Consider the following 18,171-nt stretch of genomic DNA (forward strand, 5'->3'; position numbering starts at 1 on the left):
TGAGACGCGCACTGTAAGGGATCGGCACCGAGGTAAATCAATACTTGATTATAACATCTTCAGCGCCGGATCATCTCCAGCCGCTCACTAATTCTAATTTGTGCCAGAGACCTGTGACGCTATCATTAAATCGGAAAACACCGTCGCAGTCCCTCTCTTGTTCCCTGACAGACACATTAGCCGGATCAATGCTCTTTTCCTTTTTTTTCCCCCTTGTTGTTGTAAAGACAAGATGGATTGCCAGGAGTTCCTGCCTGCTCAATTACGCTCCTCGCGCCGCGTCTTGTTGTTGTTAAAATTAGGCATTCTGATTCACATCGGGGGGTTCGGCCGGGCAACCTTTGACATCAACATTATTCTGGTCAAGAGGTGGAAAAGCCCGTCCGAATAAGTGGATTAGTCAGCGGAGCGGCCGAGCAGAAGGAAGTGAAGGGGCGGCGGGGGGAAAGTTGCAACTCACGCCAGTGAAGAGGAAATAATCACAATGCTACCTTCTCATGAATTATTAAGTACTCCGTTCCTATTTTAGCCTGAGCCGAAGCGTCGTATTTTCATTTGCAGCTCTGAGTGTGTGTGAACGGGAGCTTTTTTTTTTTTTTTTTTTGACAGCTGTATTAGCGCTGATAAGCGAGACAGTGTGATCAAGTAGTGAGACAAGCGTTCAGAGCAATAGCAGCAGCAGCAGCAGCAGCAGCAGCAGCGCTCCGGTCACAGGGAGTCGTGGCGGCAGAAGCAGCAGCACAGCAGCACTATCAGTCACAGCGCAGGCAGCAGCGGCAGCAGCAGCCACAAACTCTCCCCGTCTTTCTGCTCTTCTTTCAGGAGTTGTTTCATGCACCGGAGGACAGACGCCGAGGAAGTAAGAGGAAAGTGATCCAGGGCTTGATAGCTGCCATCAAAGACCAAAACGCAGACCTGGCTGCCCCCATGCCTATCGAATTTGTTTGCAAAATCAAATTTGCAGAGGAGGATGAGAAGCAGAAAAACCAGCAGGATGGGGACAAGGAGAGTCTGATCGAGGAGAGTTGCTCACCTCCGGCCAAGGACTTGGCCAGGTTTGCCAACTCCTGCTCCCTTCATGGGATTAACCACATCTTTGTCTCTGGTCGCCTGGGCATCCGGCAGACTCTCTGGACTATTGCCTTTTTGACTTCGCTGGCGCTGTTTGTTTACCAAGCTGCCAAGTGTGCCATTTCTTACCTAGAGCACCCGCATGTCACAGCCCTGAATGAAGAGGCTTCTCCGGAGATGGTTTTCCCCGCTGTGACCATCTGCAACATCAACCGCTTTCGCTTCTCTGCCCTCACCGATGCCGACATCTACCACCTGGCCAACTTGACCGGCCTACCCCCGAAAAACCGGGATGGGCACAAGCCCACAGATTTGATGTACCCGGCTCCGGACATGCAGGACATCTTCAACCGGACGGGACACCAGCTAGAAGAAATGCTTATGAGCTGCAATTTCAGCGGACAGAACTGCTCGGCTGACGACTTCACGGTGGTGAGTGGGGAAAACTTTTCAAACTTCTTTTGTCGCGTTTTGGCAGCTTGCCCCGCCTCCTAATATAAACACCCTCAACAAAGTCAGCGAGACGTCAATGAGTCAGAGGAGCGTTTGTTTTTAGCTTCCACAAACGACTCGGTAAAGATTCTCTCTTTCCTCGGTCGGGGCAAGATTTGTTTGCCTTTGCTGAGCCGTATCTCTTGTCACGTTCCACTCCAGTTGTGCGTGTATGTACCTCCGTTCATTACATCAAAACTGAAGTAGAAATGTAGCCTGACGTTGCTGCTTACTTCACCCAAAGCCATCGCAGCATCTATTTCCCCAACAGTGCAAGGCAATAAAATTGTCATCGCAGAGCTTTGTGATTTCCATCTCTCCATCGCTCCTTCTATTAATCGCGACCGGCTTGCTCTCTATCTTCTTCTCCCTCCCGCTCTCTTCCCCACCTCCCTTTCTCTCTCACCCTCTTTCGCTCCGAGCTCTTGTACCTTTCAGACGGAAGGAGTAATGCCCCTTCCACGTTGTATTTCAATCCCACTGCTGTTAACTTAAATATTTAAAGGGAGACATACATGATTTTTGCATTAGCCAGATTGACTAAAAGGAATGAAACAATTTCCATGAGAGAGAAAATGCTATGCGTGAGAGAGAGAAAGAGGGAGGTGGAGGTGCTTTATTTTGACCAGAATACTTCTCTTGCTTTGTATAAACAACTCAGAATTCTAACTCAAGTTCAGTAAAATGATGCAAATGTGTGATTAATTATGGACCCTAAAAACAAAAATTGCATATTTGTTGTTGTTTGCACATCTTTTTTATAGTAAGTAAATTCAGTGTATCAAGTCAAAGTGAAATGTTAAGATAAGAAATGAGAAGGGAAACTGTTATAATGCTCTTTCATATTGCAAAATAGTTTAAGTTCAAGTCTTTATAGTTCCTGCATCACAAATTGTAAAGTTATGTCTACAGTGAAAATAAAACTCCTATATAAGTGTGAGTCATGACTGGAAATCTTATTGGAAACATTTCTCTATATCTGTCAAGCAAATCTTGTGATGTATTTATATAACAGTTTTCATTGTAGTGTGAAGACCATCGCGTTTAGTTGGTTCTCATTATATTCTGTATGTTGTTCATGGAATGTAGTTTATAGAAGAGTTTGCTCTTTATTTCTGCACCATGAGTCTTGCTCTGGTGTGTTTTGCCTTCATCACTCCAGCAGAAATCATCACATGCAACAGCTTCCGTCATGACAAACTGCAGATGTCAGTTGCTAATAGCGTATGTTGAGCATCGATACGCACACCTTTCGGAGACCTATGGAGTCGTCTTTATCGGCGAGACAGCAGCGTGTCTCCCTTCGATGTGCTAAATTACTCCGGAAACGAACATGACTAATCGCTTTCATTTATTTCACATTTGTTTATTCACACTCACGTATAGAGAGGGATACAAATGACATTTCTTAACTGAAAAAAAAAGTTGCTCATGCAAGTTGGAGACATTTTTTACATTTCGATTGTTTTTGTTGGGGAAAAAGTTCCCATACGATGTTTTCTCTGTGAATAATCTGCTGGCATAAGACCTGTATTTATTATTAAAAAAAAGTGTAACAACTGGCTAGTTGTGGTTCTCAAGTGCTTAGGCCACAAAAGAAAATACTATGTGTCAGAGAGAGAAAGAGGGAGATGGAGGAGCTTTATTTTGATAAAAATACTTCTCCTGCTTTGTATAAACAACTCAGAATTCTAACACAGGTTCATTAAAATAATGCAAATGTGTGATTAATTATGGACTCTAAAAACAAAAATAGCATATTGGTCACATGATGAAGTGTGTTGTACTGCTACTTAGAACTGATTCTGCACATTTTTTAAATTAAATTTAGCGAATTCAGTGTGTCACGTCAAGGTGAAATGAGAAGGGGAACTGTAATAATGATAGTATAATAATAGCTGACACTAAAATAAGTTTAAGTCCCATACATATGGAAAATGTTTCCATAAGAAGTCTTCTCTGTACATAATCTGGTGGCATAAGACCTGTGTTTTCAATGAAAAACAAAGTGTATCAACTGTCTTGAGATGGTTCTCAAGTGCTTCTTAGGCCACACAAGAAGGGCATCTTTTAGTAAGTGTGGCTGGCTAGAGGGCAGCACAACACTTTCCCAACATGTCTCCCCATGTTCTATTGACCGAGGGACTCCGCAAATCCTAAACATGCTCAGGCTGATCTGCACTAACTTATCTGCTGTTGTCAATACAGTACATGTGTAAGTGCACGTCTTGCCCAGTGATGGAATGGTGTCCCAATAGCGCCCCCTCATGATCTCCTACATGATCGATCTGTGACCTGCCACCTTGTTTTCTGCCGGACATTTCCGTGACAAGAAAGCAACATGTGAATGGAAATGTGACACTCATTATTATAATGCTGTATTCAATTCAGCTGTCAATGATTTCATATCTATATGTATGTAAATGTTAGACAGCTGATTTATTATTTGAAATCCAGTTGTGTGATATTATGGAAGGACTGTCCACACCAGCTGTGGCATGAGATAAATATCCATCGCGTTTTAAGTGGGGTGAAAATGACAGAACAATAAGTGAAAATATATCAGTGTTACACCGCTCATGTGTATGATCTGATAAAGTATCAGATGTCTCATATCGATGCGTCAACTTGACCTCAAAGTTTTGCGCGGTCTCGGGGCCACATTTAGATCTCAGGTCAGATCTGGAGTAGCTCCATGGATTTTGCTTGACTTCCTTAATCCTGTTAAAGTTGCCGAAGTTGCCTCTTCCTTTCCGTCAGCATTGTGATCCAGTGTGTCTGCATTTTTTCTTTTTTTTTTGGCTCCCTGTCAGTTAGATTTGTTACAGGCTACTTGCTGCCTCCATGCATGACAAAACACACACCGAGCCCTAACTGAGAACACAAGAGGAAGGGAAGCGAGTAGGGGAAGTAGGGGGGGCTTGCGAGAGCGACCGCGTATAATCATGATAAGATGTGACAAAAACAGGGAAAAAGAAACACACAAACAAATGAGAGTCCTGCACGGTAGCTCTGCTGTCCATGTTAGCGTTGGTAATGACAAGCTGTGCATCACTCGTAACAGCCCGGCAGAGAATAAAAGGAAGTCATTACAGGTGATGTGCTATTAATCACACACAAGCATGTGACTCACACACACACACAGCGAGGTCTCCTGTGCACGTCGGTCATTACTCTTGCTCTCCCAGGGACCTACTTCATGGATCAGCTTCCTGTAATGTGTTTTCCTTCGATTGATCATTCTCCAGATGTTTTATTTTAATAACAGCGTGCGCGTTTGTGGGGGAAAATTGCAATATGTAAGAATGTGTGTAAACAGACCTCAGTTAAAGTCGTACACTTTTTCTTCAACCTGTAATTACGTTCACTCTGTGCCTTTGGATATTAAACTTTCATTACGTTGGAGGAAAAAGCGAACTCCCGACCTGTTTCTCTCGTAAAGTGATTATTACATTGAGATTTTAAGTCTCACATGTGGCAACTTATGAAACTAAACTTGCAGTACACCAATAGCTGTACAGCCTCTGCAGGTAGCCTTCGTAAACTAGGGGTTTTATTCCCATTAAAAGGGACCTATTGTGCTTTTTTTTTCAGGCATACAATAAAATTTTACATCTCCATTTATGAGGATTCACCTGTTTAAAATTCGCTAAATGGCCATCTCATTCAAGGCGCTGCATAATGAACGACCAGTCGTACAATTCAACAGTGGGAAAGTGGATTTTTGCGTCCTATACTGACGCTAAAGGCAGCCTGCCACGTGTGTGTCAACAGAGTAAGAAACATTTATTTACGTTTCTATTTCTGCTTGTTTGTGGGCAGAAGTCATACTGTGCAGGTGACTGACAGATGTCCTTAAAACCTTCGTGAATCCAGATGGATCACAACAATGTGATTATATTTTCCTTTACCCGTCATTGTTTCCTGAAGACTGCGCTTCATTCCGTTCAGAACTTTTGAAGTTCTCGTGGGAAGGGCAAACATGGCCTCTTGTTGGCTCCCGACTTGTAGACATATCCAAATGAATTGTCTGACTTGTTCGATTTGTCGTACTTGTGGAGCAAACAAAACTTGTTTGAATTCAGAAAAACATAGCAACACTAATTCGTCCGGATGCGTTTCAACCGGACTCAGATCCAGAGTAGCAAGACAATGAAGCGGACGGAGATGTCATAAAAGTTCGCACAGAGTTGGAAACGTTGGAACGTTGCAATGTGTCAACCATGAAATCTTTGCATCGCAAATGCATGACCTTCTCCTTCACAAGCCAAAACTTAAAGATCGTAAGTGGCACTTTTTATACAGCATCCCATGATCCTTTGTGGGTTGCTTGAACTAGCTTCCATGATATCGGTCCTAATTCAGAGAGGAACATCTGTCGGCAAAAGGAATCAAGATTATTTTTAATAACTCTGAAAAGCATAAAAGGGCCCATTATTATGGTTATAATATTATATATTACGGTTCTAATAAAGGGGGGCTTCAATGTGGGAGTCTGGGGCCTATCTCAGAGACTTGGGCCGAGAGGGAGGGGACACCCTGGAACGGTCAGCAGAGGGTCGTCTTCTCAGAGATCACTATAGTGTCGTATTATTTACCCAGTATAGCAACATGAGTCATTTCATACTGACGTCAAACTTGGTCTCAGGGTTCATTTCCTCGCCTTTTTTGATTGGAATAAATGTCATTACTAATTCATGAATTGTTTTTTTTGGCCACTTTTTTTCTTTGAAAGTGTGCTCCTTCTTGTATTTAAAGAAGTATTATTCTTATTTATCATTCTTTGATTTATTATTTATCTTTTGTCAGCCTCACACGACCACACGACGTCATGACGAATAACAATCCGACTGCAGATGAATTCATAAATGTCCATTAAAACTGTCGCTGGATTTGCGCCCGGTCCTTATCAAAGATTGTGTTATCAAGTTGGATTAACAACACCAGATAGCGGTAAAGTAACAAGCCATAAATAAACAGATTAATATTTCCCTTCCAGGCAAACACGGCGTAATTGTTCCTCCATCTTGTGCGACGCTGTCTGCGATATGAGCTGCGGGGCCTTTAGCTTGCTTTCTTCAAACAGCTGTGAATTGGTTTGCTCTGGCGATCCGTTGTCTGCTGCTGCATTATCAGGTTTTGCTCTCAGCAAGGACGGACCCCTTCTGCATATATTCATGGAGGTAACTCAACAGCTATCGGCTGTCGTGAGATGTGATCCATAAAAGAAAGTCAGTTAACGGAGATGACAGGGAAGAGCATAGATCTACAGACTCTGGACGCCTTTGTGGGTTTTCACTGCGAGCGACAGATGCTTCTTAACCTTCGTCTGCTACTCTTCTTGGTGAGATCTTTAGGGATAGTGATCAATCGATGCATCAACGAAATGATGCTTTTGTCAGATGCCAATGTTAGTGATCTGAACTGAAGATTTGTAGATTATCCCAGGAAAGAGAAAGATAATTCAGCTCAGGTTTTTACGTTCTCAGAGGAAAAAAAAAATCGAATTTCCATGGTTTTAAATACTCTTTTCTATTCCCTCTAACAAGTTATTTATGCGCATATTTATTTTGTTTTGTTTAATCAAGATGCTGACAGATACATTTCCTTCTCTGTGAAAAACTTTTAACTTTCCACTTTTTCACGTTTTCCGTTAGCCGCAGCCGTTGAGCAATAGCGCATTCCTCTGTCTGAGCCATAAAGATTCAGAGACCAGTAAAGGGATATTGTCGGAGTGTATATATTGAAAAATAAATGCGACATGACTTCGCAGTCCAGTTCCTATGGTGCGTTAGTTTTGGACCAGTAGGGTCCTCAAACCACTGAATATCTCTAGTCCAGTTGTACGATTCAACAGTCCATGACGTTGGGAAAGTGGACTTTTGCGTCCTATACTGACGCCAAAGGCAGCCAGCATGTTTTTGGACTGGGGTAATACTATGCAGGTGACTGAGAGAAAACCTTCACAACTCACCTGGCTCACAACAATGTAATAATATTTTCCTTTCCTGCGCTTCATTCCATTCAGAACTTTTCAAGTTCTCAGGCTCGCAGGCGGATACCTCCTTGGCAGAACGTTAAAAGAGTACAGTTGCGCAGAGTAAAGAGACCCACGCTTCCGAGGGAATACAGAGGGATGTTCACCGCGAGACATCATTTTTTCGTCAGAGGAGACGTGCCACAAAGGAGCTGTCTCAATCGAAGCAGGCCTGTTTTGAGCCTCCCCCAGATGGCTGAGCTTCTGAGGAGAAAACTTATTTTGTACTCTTGTTTTCACCTAAAACTTGTCATGGTCACTGGGACGGTGAATTGAAGTTTATGATACATAAAGAAATGAAAAACTTGTTTTTGATGGTGTGGGTTGATGTGTTTTCCATTTGTCTACATCAAGCAAAGAAGCCATTTCCAGCTGTCATGGCACCAAAGGCAGAGAGCATCAGGACATGTCAGCGCTCCATCCCTGGACATGCAGGGGCAGAACCACTCATTTGAAGTCAAAATGGAACTCTGATACATCTGCACTGAGAGCAAGAGTGTGCTCCCCATGCCTCTTATAAAGGAGCTGGATTCAAGGCTGTCACCTGCTTTGAATCTCATTATATTCTTCTCACTGATTTTTTTATCTCTTTTTTTTTTTTTTTTTCATCCATCGAGTGATAGCATGGTGATGTTCTGATTAGTGAGAACAAACTGCTTTGAATCCACTGCGCAAATTTTACTGAACTGTGAGACATTTTTATCTCTAACACAATTACATCTGTGTCGAAAGCCTCGGATTTTCATGCAAAATCAAAGTACAGTAACAGTTAACAACAGAGTAACAGTTAACAACTATATATATATATATATATATATATATATATATATATATATATATATATATATGTGTGTGTGTTGCATCAAGTAAAAAAAATCTGTGCTCCAGCGTTGGCCAGATTTTCCAGTGACATTTACATGGAGGGAAAATGCTTCATGAGAGGGAAGCTGATCGTAACAGTTGTTGGAATTCACGACTCACCGAGCTGATGGCGCCTCTGAAGTATGCGCTGAACCCAGATGCCTCTCTGATCTGCCATGTTGACTCTCCACTAACCAGCTGATGGGCCTAGTTTTTTTCATGTGACCTAACAGTCGGGGGAAATTCACTCCTGTCGCCAGAAAATACACAGCCAATTCGGTGCAAGTGGCTTGTCAGTGTCAACAGCGTTTAGCAAGAACGTTCTTTTCGAGTAGGACTCCACCCAAAAAAACAGAGTGACCCGTTTATAATCTAGAGCGAAGGCTAGCCTGTTTTTGTTGCTGGTCAGTTGTTGCCGATAGCAGGACTTTTTTGTCGCCCCAGCTGTTTGTGTTGCTGCCGCTTCTGCAGTGATTCCCGCAGATCCCTGTCATGTCAATGCTCATGCAGTATGTATGCGTGGTTGAGAAAGTGCAGGGAAAAGTGCCGTGTGGTTTCTTTGAGCGACGTACAACTTCCTCGGTGGGTTCAACACATGCCACCACCCACTCTCGCTTTCTCGCCCGCACGATTTCCATCCCCTCGGTAGACAGCGCAGGCTGCGGGAGCGTGAAAGTGACTGGCTATCTGGACCAGCTCGCTGTCCCAACAGCCTGTCAATTAGCCGTCTACAGTTCAAGGGTTGTGGATGTCCCTGCAGCCGGAACGTGTTGTCCCTTATGTGACACACGTCCGACAAGACGTGGGAGGCAATGGACGTGTCGGGGTAACCGCTATGCAAATTCACTTTATTGACACCTGCTGTGCGAGTGAGATGCTAAATACTTTGTTTATGCCTACCACTTTTCGTAGCGCTCTCAGAGTGTGAACCTGGTGATATATTGTCAGCACAAGACTCCGTCTCCGCCTCCTCCCATCTTTGTCCAGAGGTGAAACACGGACGCATCCGCATGGATGAAATTACAATTATCAATCTACATCCCTGAAATTGCCAAGCTTTTTCTGGTACTATTAAAGAAGGGAAATCCGACAGGACTTGGATGAAGGACATAGCTGCTGCTTTTGCCCATCAATCCCGCTTCAATCTCCCACTTTGACTCCTCTGGTGTATCAGAAGAAGATTAAGTGCAGCACAGTTGGACGGCTTCTCCTCCCGATATGCATCACCTCTGTGGAATCAGATGAAGCCCACCTGTGACCGGATTACTCCAAGTATGCAAACGACACGTGCTCTGGGCTGAGATTTACGCCCGGAGTGTCGCACGAGGACGTTCTGTGGCACAGGAAGGGCTTTTAACTCAACGATAAAGGCTTCGGATGTTGCGGTGCGGCTAAACTCCCCCCTTCTGACCCCTGGGAGTCTTTTACTCACAAAGGCATTTGTCTCCTTCTGACAACTCATACTCCGGGTTGTTTGTAAGAGTCAACGTGGCTCACACACACACACACACACACACACACACACACACACACACACACACACACACGCAGGGATGTGTGTATCGAACCTGTTTGGCGGAGAGAACGTTTCCCCATATAGACACGCACACACACTCGGGTTTCATCACAGATTGAGAGAGTTGGCCTGCAAGATTGATCATGACTCCTGACTGGGAGCCCCTCCCTTCCCGCAGAATCGATTCATCCTTCAGTCACATTGCTTCCCACTCCGAGCCTGGTGTGACTAATTATCTTGTGCCCGTGTTTTGGAATCGGCCTCAGTCGCATTAGTTCATGCTGCCAGAGTTTGGGAGGATTTAAATCTCTATTGCGAGATATTACTCTGTTTTGCATATATCGAACCAAAAAAAAAAAAAAAAAAGAGTTATATACTGTCCTTTTCCTCTATCAGTAGGAGGAAGGATGAGTTGGCTTCTAGCTGCTTTGCCTTGAAAATAAACACAAATCTTTATCACTTGAGGCTGAAATGGGCGAGTGCTGGCTACTTTTCAAATTATTGTGAGTCTGAATGGTTCATGTTACTACGTACGTGACTCATGTCCTTTTCAAACGTCTCTCCACCGGAATGAGTTTCAAGGCAACATACTGCATTCTCTCCGAAAGAGAAGAATAGAGAAAACATTTTTATACAAGAAACCCGGAAGGTATTCAGTCATTGCTTTGAAGAGGCTTCAGAAATCTACAAAGATGTATCTTTAGATGAAAAGCAAAGGTGTGTAAAACAATCCAATTAAATTCTACGCAGGTTCAATGAATCCTGAAGGTTCATCATAATATGTGAAACCCAACATGGCCTCAATGCATACGTTGTATGTTACCAACTTTTACTGCACTATATGAGTATATGAGCAGTTAAACTTCCTAATTTCGTTTTGGTAACACTTTGGATTGGCGAACACATATGACTTCCTTATTTACTGTTAATACTCGGTAATTATGGTGGTGTTTAAGGTGAAAGTTTTGGCGACTATTCCAGGGTAAAATCTGGTCAGTCCTAATAAGACACTACTCAATACTTTATAATGCATAACTGACTAATATGCTGCAAATACACATATGAATACAAGGTTTCTGCCACAAGTTTTTGAAACTGTGACTGAATTTGTGACAGTAAAAAAACTATTTTTTAGTCATGAAAAGTAAGTAAAAGCCGCCCTCACATGGTCCGTCTATTCATATGTTCAGATGGAATGCGCGACTTGAGTTCTGCGAGCACCGGACTTCAGTCATTATGATGTGTCTTTGGGGATTTTTCCATGAATTAACAACAAAAAACATCATGTTCATTTCCACCTCCATGATGTGTGATGTCTTATCCGTATGTTTCAATGCGTCCACTTCATTTTAATACGTATGATCACATGAGATTTTATCTTTAAAGAGAGATCATTTATATCTCATTTAAGGAATAAGTTGTTTGGGAACATTTAGTTTACCAAACAGTATAGAGTGTGAGCGACGCTTTATTAAATAACAGCTTCTTTAATGTTATAGTCGTGATCATAAAGCCATATTTTTTAGGAAGACAAGGATTAAAAGCATAGCAATATGAAGTGGTATTACAGAAACTACGACAAAAGCGGAACCACACCTGTTGGTTATAATGGCATCCAAAAAAAAAAGGCCACAATTCTCGGAAATGCTCTGAAAATTATTTTTAAAGAGCCCTCGGAACTATGAAGTGCGCCGGCGTCTCACCATGAGTCATACGCATTTGTACTCCACCATTATAATTCATAATTGGGAGAACAGAACACAGACATCGACCTCTTCGTTGCCCATTTGAGAGCTCTGTTTTGTCACGTTTCCCCCTCTCTGAACACATTAGTGGAAATTTCTCTGAAAAATTAACCAAGCTTGCTTTCAGGCAACCTCCTCATAATGACTTGTGCTTTCCCATTCCCTCCTCTCGCACCGTTTAATTACTTTGCGGGAGATAGCGCACGCAGGAGGTGGACCGAAAAAAAAAAAAAAAAAAAAAATAGACACACCTCGCAATGTAATTCAGTCTAATGAAATAGTGTTACTTTAGCTAATGAAATGGAACTTCATTGAAACAATTACATTTGTTAATTAAAATGAACTATTGGGCGTCTTCTTTAGAATGTGATGGACTTTTATGGATTGATGGACCTTAAACTATTGAGATCTATTTATTCGTTTCTTCTCAAATTTCTAATCTTACTAGAAGCCTCTCACTACCATGCAGCACTGATTCAAATGTTTTTATTCTAAAGTTTGTCTCATTAATTAATCAGAATTTATTTAATTTTTTATTTATTTATTTATTTTTAGAATTTGTTGTCTTTTTTTTTTTTTTTTTTTTTTATAATAGTTCCTTATGACTTTCAACAGAAGGCTTGTTGTAGTTATAGCAACATCACTTAAATCCAAATCTACATTCTTCTTGAGTCAGAATCCAAAACTTGTTTAAAAACAACAAAAGCTTTTCCATTTTCTACAGCCAAATTCATGAGAATATCACTTCGTAAAACAATGGAAACGTGGATCAAACCAGAGTTGATCGTCATGTGGTCTGGGGATGTAGTAAGTAACATCCGACTTACGAACTGCTCGACTTATGTCCACTCATACTTACAACCACGGCCAGCAGATGCTTTTTTTTTTTTTAATTCAATGTCTGGCACCACAGCACGTAGCAGCCCAGCATAAGGTACGACAGTTACAGCAGCACAGTATCCCAGCATCTCACTCTCTCACAGCCATCTACCACTACAGTAGTACATATAACCCTCTTGTCGGCCATTTTGAATAGCGTTCGACTTATGTCCAACCCGACTTACGACCAGTTGGTCTGAACCAATCAAAAAAAAAAAAATCTTGTCTTCATGGGTTATGTGGTCCAAGGTCTGGTGTTATGAGGACGTTATGTCTGAACATCTTTCAAATATATATTTTGATGTGTTTGTGTACCTGGAAAACGACCAGGGCTCTGCAGCAGATTTCATGCCCTGCTGCCTTCAACTGCCCATCGACGACTCTTAGAGAGCGATATCAAGGGAAGATTAAAATATACTGAAATCAATCGTAAACAGCGGAAATGTTCAACAACATGCCGTAAATGTTGTTAAAATCCCCATCCCCATGTTGCATCTTGGGAACCAGACAATATAAACAAACCGCAGCCAATGTTGGATGAAAATGTCACTCGGCCTCAATTCAGCTTTTGGAAATAACATAAAGCCCAAATGTCATGGTGAATATTTACCCCTGGCTCCCTGTAAACACAGGGGACTTGTCTGTCCGCTCGGCTGGACATTCGGACATTTTTTTTTTTCTTTCTTCCCTCCGCAGTCTTATGTCACTCTTGGCCTCCTCCATTCTTCTGTCTCTTTGTCCTGCTCAACTATATTATGGAATGCAATGAACAGCATTTGACTGAGGACACTGAGGTGGACTGACAGGTGTGATATTTTTGTCCAGGTTTTTAATGTGCTGCAGGACTTGAAGGTGTTAAACACCTGGACCTGGTGATGATGTTTGGCAACTCATGTAGCTTCGCTTTGGGAGATGCACACAATGATTTGTCACAGAAGGTCGGGTCACAAATACATGGCTACACAGGTCCATCCACTGAGATTTAGGTTAGTAGATACTCCATCACGTCAGCGGGGTGGAAGACAATTGGATTGCTGTGTGCGTCATGAGGGCAACTGAAATGGCAATAAATGAAAAGGTGAGTTGAAATCATAGCTGCTGAGTGGATACAGCAGGTCAAATCTAAGGCTTGGGGGCCAAAATTGGACCACTAGGACATTTCAAGCGGCCCAGAAAAGCTTAAAAATCAAATTTATTACAAACTAAGGCCCTGTCCACACAGAGACAATATCGGTCGTATCCGCCTAGTTCTGTCTCAGATAGGCCTTCCCTCGACACAGCTACTGTAACCGATACTTTGAGTCCTGGAGGGAATAATCTTATGAAGATACCGAAACGCTTCTCCGATAATGTCACAGACCTGTCCACCTCAGCTCTCACCCAGAAAGCCGGCACCTCACAATGATACAGACAAACAAGCTGGGAGTACACACTCCGCAGCAACTGTTCATGTGCCATGTTGTGTTTGTTGCTCGAGACTCCACTACGTCCTGCTAAGAAAGTTGGCATTGATCACTCCATTCAAAGGGCCTACTCCATCTCCATAGGGGCAAAGTTTGGGGACACCCTGGAAAGGTCGCCAGCACATCACAAACACACTGACATCCACATACGTTTATCTGACGACAAAGTAAAGTCTCTTATTCTTGGTGTCTTGCTACCGTTGAAATGCTCATCTGTACATAATCCAGATTACGGAAGTCAAAAGTGACACTTTAAAAGATGCCGTCATCAATAGGATCATAGCCGTAATGACTCCAGCTTGAATCTGGTGTTTTGTAAATCGCCTTAGCTTCGCTTGGGAAGCCACGTTTACAACCACAAACATTGATCCAATTTTAATGAGGAATGAATTAGACATAAGACACTCACACCTGCCTTGTATTTGTCTATGCATCCACTGTTTATTTAATCCCTCTCTTTCGCATCAAAAGCTTTTTTTTTTTAAGATAAATCCTTCGCGTCGATAATTGTTTTGAAATAGAGCTTTCTGCAACGGTTCTTGTTTACCAGAGAGATTCATCAGTATTCTGATCTTGACAAACACGCATCCTTTCATCACGTTCATTTCTAAATGGAGACGAAACCCTTCGAGATGAACGTCCAATATGAGATAAAGGAGGAAAATTGCAGTGAACTAAATATGTGTTACTTATTGCATTTTGATATGTGTCATAACATTTGCATGTAAAACTATTGGAAAATTTTACACCAAGGCGAAGTTTCATTTTGTTGTACTTCTATTTTCACGGCAATATAGGCATTTTATTGTTATTTTTCCTTTCTATTGTGTTATATTTATTTCCTGTTGTTTTGTTTTTTGTTTTAAATAACGTTTTTAGTTTATAGCATGCTTTTTAATATATAGATAGATAGATAGATAGATAGACAGATAGATAGATAGATAGATAGATCAATAGATTTTTATTATTATTTTATTTATTTATTTATTTATTTTACGTTTGTAGCAGGCTTTTTAATAAACAAATAGATATATCGATAGCTTTTTTGGTGGTGTTTCCTCCTCGCTCCCGTTCATATTAGCCTGCGATATGCGCTTAGTTTAACCAGGCTCGCATCTGTACTTATGCTCCCGGATGCTGTTGTCAAGATTGATACTGTGTTTTCCTAATGCATGCTAATGAGAAAGTTGTGAACATCTGATTGTCAATATCATGAAATACGGCCCTGCTCCCTAAATGCCGACTCCGTTCAATAACCTATTAAAGTTGAATCACAGATAACTTGGCTCGCATCTGGAAAGCAATCTGAAATTTGTGCTGACATTGATCCAGCAGGAAGGAGACCTATTGCTCCGATTAACACTGTTGCCCCAGGAGAAGCCTCTCTCGGCCATTAATAGTCACCTGTCCTAGATTCTGCTCCGGCCATATAAAATGCCTTTTTATTTATCGGCGCCTTGAGGGCGAATCATCCACTACATCATATTTATTTGCAAATAATCAAGGCTAGCGTGGCAATGTAAATATTCACCTCACTGCCCTGCTGGCAGCGCTGTTGGCCGCAGGTATGCTACTTTAAAGCCGGGCCTACGGGATGCAAAATGAAATATGCATCGCCTTAACCGAGGAGGTTTTGTGATCATCTCTGACTGATCTGTCCATGAGCAACATGATTCCAAAGGAATTTTCAGGAGAGAGTGAGTTTCAGTGTAGCATGAAGTCAAATGTGCCTGAATGGCTTGACAGGGGTCGGTGCTTTCTGAGTACTTTTCACATTTAGTGTTCATTTTTCTCGAGATATTTATTTCCACCAGTGAGCTCATAACTCAAACGGATGGACAAATAGAAGACAATGCCAGTGACAAACAGTTGGAGTGCTCAGCATGTACTCATAGAACTGGAGTTACATCCGGTATTTCTATTTCATATGTGCTCCGCCCTCAAACGGACTTCGCTATTTGTTTGTAACCTGAGCAAAGGCTTGAGTGATGAGTTACCTTCCAGCTCAGACACAAAAACTTCCCTACATCACCAAGAGGATTATTATTATTCGGAATCTCCACCAGGATCCACAAACATTTTGAAGGATACTTCACTCTCTCTAGAAAGAAAGAGGCCAGCTGCCCTAACTGACTTCCTTTTTGTTATATGCAAGCAAATTTTGAAAAACTTCTGCCCTCTGAATTAAAAATTTGACAATGATATTAATGGGATTTAAAATGCTAAAAATATATCCAATTATATTAACAAAATAAAGCAAAAATATCAGGTGAAAATCGCAATATAAGAGGAAATGTGGAGCATAGAGGCTCATTGAGATACATATAAGCGGCTAAACTACCTGAGGATGACAAAGTTGATCTTGCTTCACTCATATGAGGTCAGTTTAGAATCAAATGTGCCGTACACAAGAAGCATAAAACAATGTCAATGCAAAGCCTCACTCCTCATTCAGTTTTCATCATAGCACACCTCAATTTTTAAACTTCTTAATCTATTGCCATTCCAATATTCCTCATCACTCCGTCACTCCATGAAGCAGGTAAGGGACAAGCTCAGCTTCCAAAAATGGCAACCGAACAGATCTTTTCTGGGTCATTTCCAACTTAATTTTTTGTTTTCAGTTTTTTTCTGAAGTTTGTTCCAGTTATCCATCAGTCTGCAGAATTTAAACAAACACCAGCCTGCAAAAATGGCACCCACACCCCAGAATGTATTACAAAAATGACATGCCCTTTTGAGCCCTGTATAATCACAAAAGAACGAGAAAATGTGAGTTATATGGCGCATTTTCATGCTTCCAAACTCCGTAGTCCACTGTTGTCTTCACACCACCCCTGAATTGTAAGTAAACTGTTAGAGTTGATCCAACATTCTGGATATTTCCGCCTCCCTTGCGTCATGTTAAAACAGGCTAAACTCGTGTCTTGACACATTTTAAACAGTGCGTCAGAACATCTGTACAATGTCACTGACCCTCTCTAAGCGAGCCAATTATTTGAATACCAGATGTCTGCATGCTTGTCTGCTTTAATGTCAGCTCATGGGAGGGCGCTAAAATTAGAGTCTCTCAAAAATGGCTTTGTCTGATGTGAACCACGAGATGAAACGCACATAACAAGCATCACGGCCAGAAAAGACAAACAGCTCCGCCAGTAAACAAGCCCCGGGGATTTTGACGGGAGGAAATCATGGACCTTTTCAAAACTGTGGTCTAATCTACTTAATAGTAAAAAAAAACTAGCTTTGATAAGGGCAGCGTTTTGGTGTAAATGTGACCAGTAATGAGGGCTGTTTACACGTGACCTTGACATTCGAGACAGAATCCTGGTGCTCAGATCTGGGAAGTCCAAAGGAAGGAAGAAATGTCAGTATGCTTTGCTCGACGGGCGGATTTTGTTTTCTGACCTTCGGTGGGGTTATTCTGCGGAGAATCGCCGAGATCGGAATTAATAATTGCCGTGTCACATTCTGCCAGGAAAGTCATCTCGAGAGAGGGACTGGACGTGTTTTCATGAAAGCACGGCTTGAACGATAAATGGAAGCATTCAGGTGAAGACCGTCTGAAAACAGTCACTTGAAATTCAGGTTAAGTGGATGTTTGCTTTAATGTTACGGTAAAAGTACTGATGGGCTCACGAGGTTTCACGAAGCCTCATTGTCTGTGCCAACTAGATGGCACTCTCTGCCCGAAAATCTCTTGATGTGAATGATCATTTCAATGAAACCTCACACTATGTTAAATGTTGATTTTCTTACTTGGAATGTTGGTAGAAGTTGAGTGAAACTGAGTGACTTGTGGATCAGCAGTTTTTTTTTGTGATGGGCTGGTGAGGCTTCACGAAACAGTGTACTCAATGTCACAGCCCACAAGTTGGCACTCTCTGCTCTAAAATCCTTGGTTTTGATCAACCATTTGAATGAAACCTCTCATCATTTGTCACGCAAGAGCGCCACCTACTGAGCTCTGAAAATGAGAACACTGTTTCATGAAGCCCCATCAGGCCGTCACTAGTATTTTGGTGTCTGGTTCACGAGTGGGGGAAAGTTCTAGCCATTTTCTGCCAGTTTGACAGATGGTCCTTGTGGGGAAAGAGCTAGCTAAAA

General features: G+C 42.0%; 1 protein-coding gene across 1 annotated transcript in view; it reads left to right on the top strand.

The window, feature by feature from the left end:
- The first annotated feature begins 651 nt into the window (after nt 1-651).
- The window catches only part of asic4a (acid-sensing (proton-gated) ion channel family member 4a), a 110,520-nt gene continuing 93,000 nt past the window's right edge, over nt 652-18,171 (top strand). The window contains exon 1 of the mRNA XM_053876833.1: nt 652-1,503. Within this exon, the coding sequence (XP_053732808.1) occupies nt 928-1,503 (576 nt within the window). The 5' untranslated portion in view covers nt 652-927. The remainder of the gene's footprint in view (nt 1,504-18,171) is intronic.

Source organism: Synchiropus splendidus, chromosome 10 (assembly GCF_027744825.2).
Source record: "Synchiropus splendidus isolate RoL2022-P1 chromosome 10, RoL_Sspl_1.0, whole genome shotgun sequence".
In the NCBI taxonomy this organism is placed as follows: Eukaryota; Metazoa; Chordata; class Actinopteri; order Syngnathiformes; family Callionymidae; genus Synchiropus; species Synchiropus splendidus.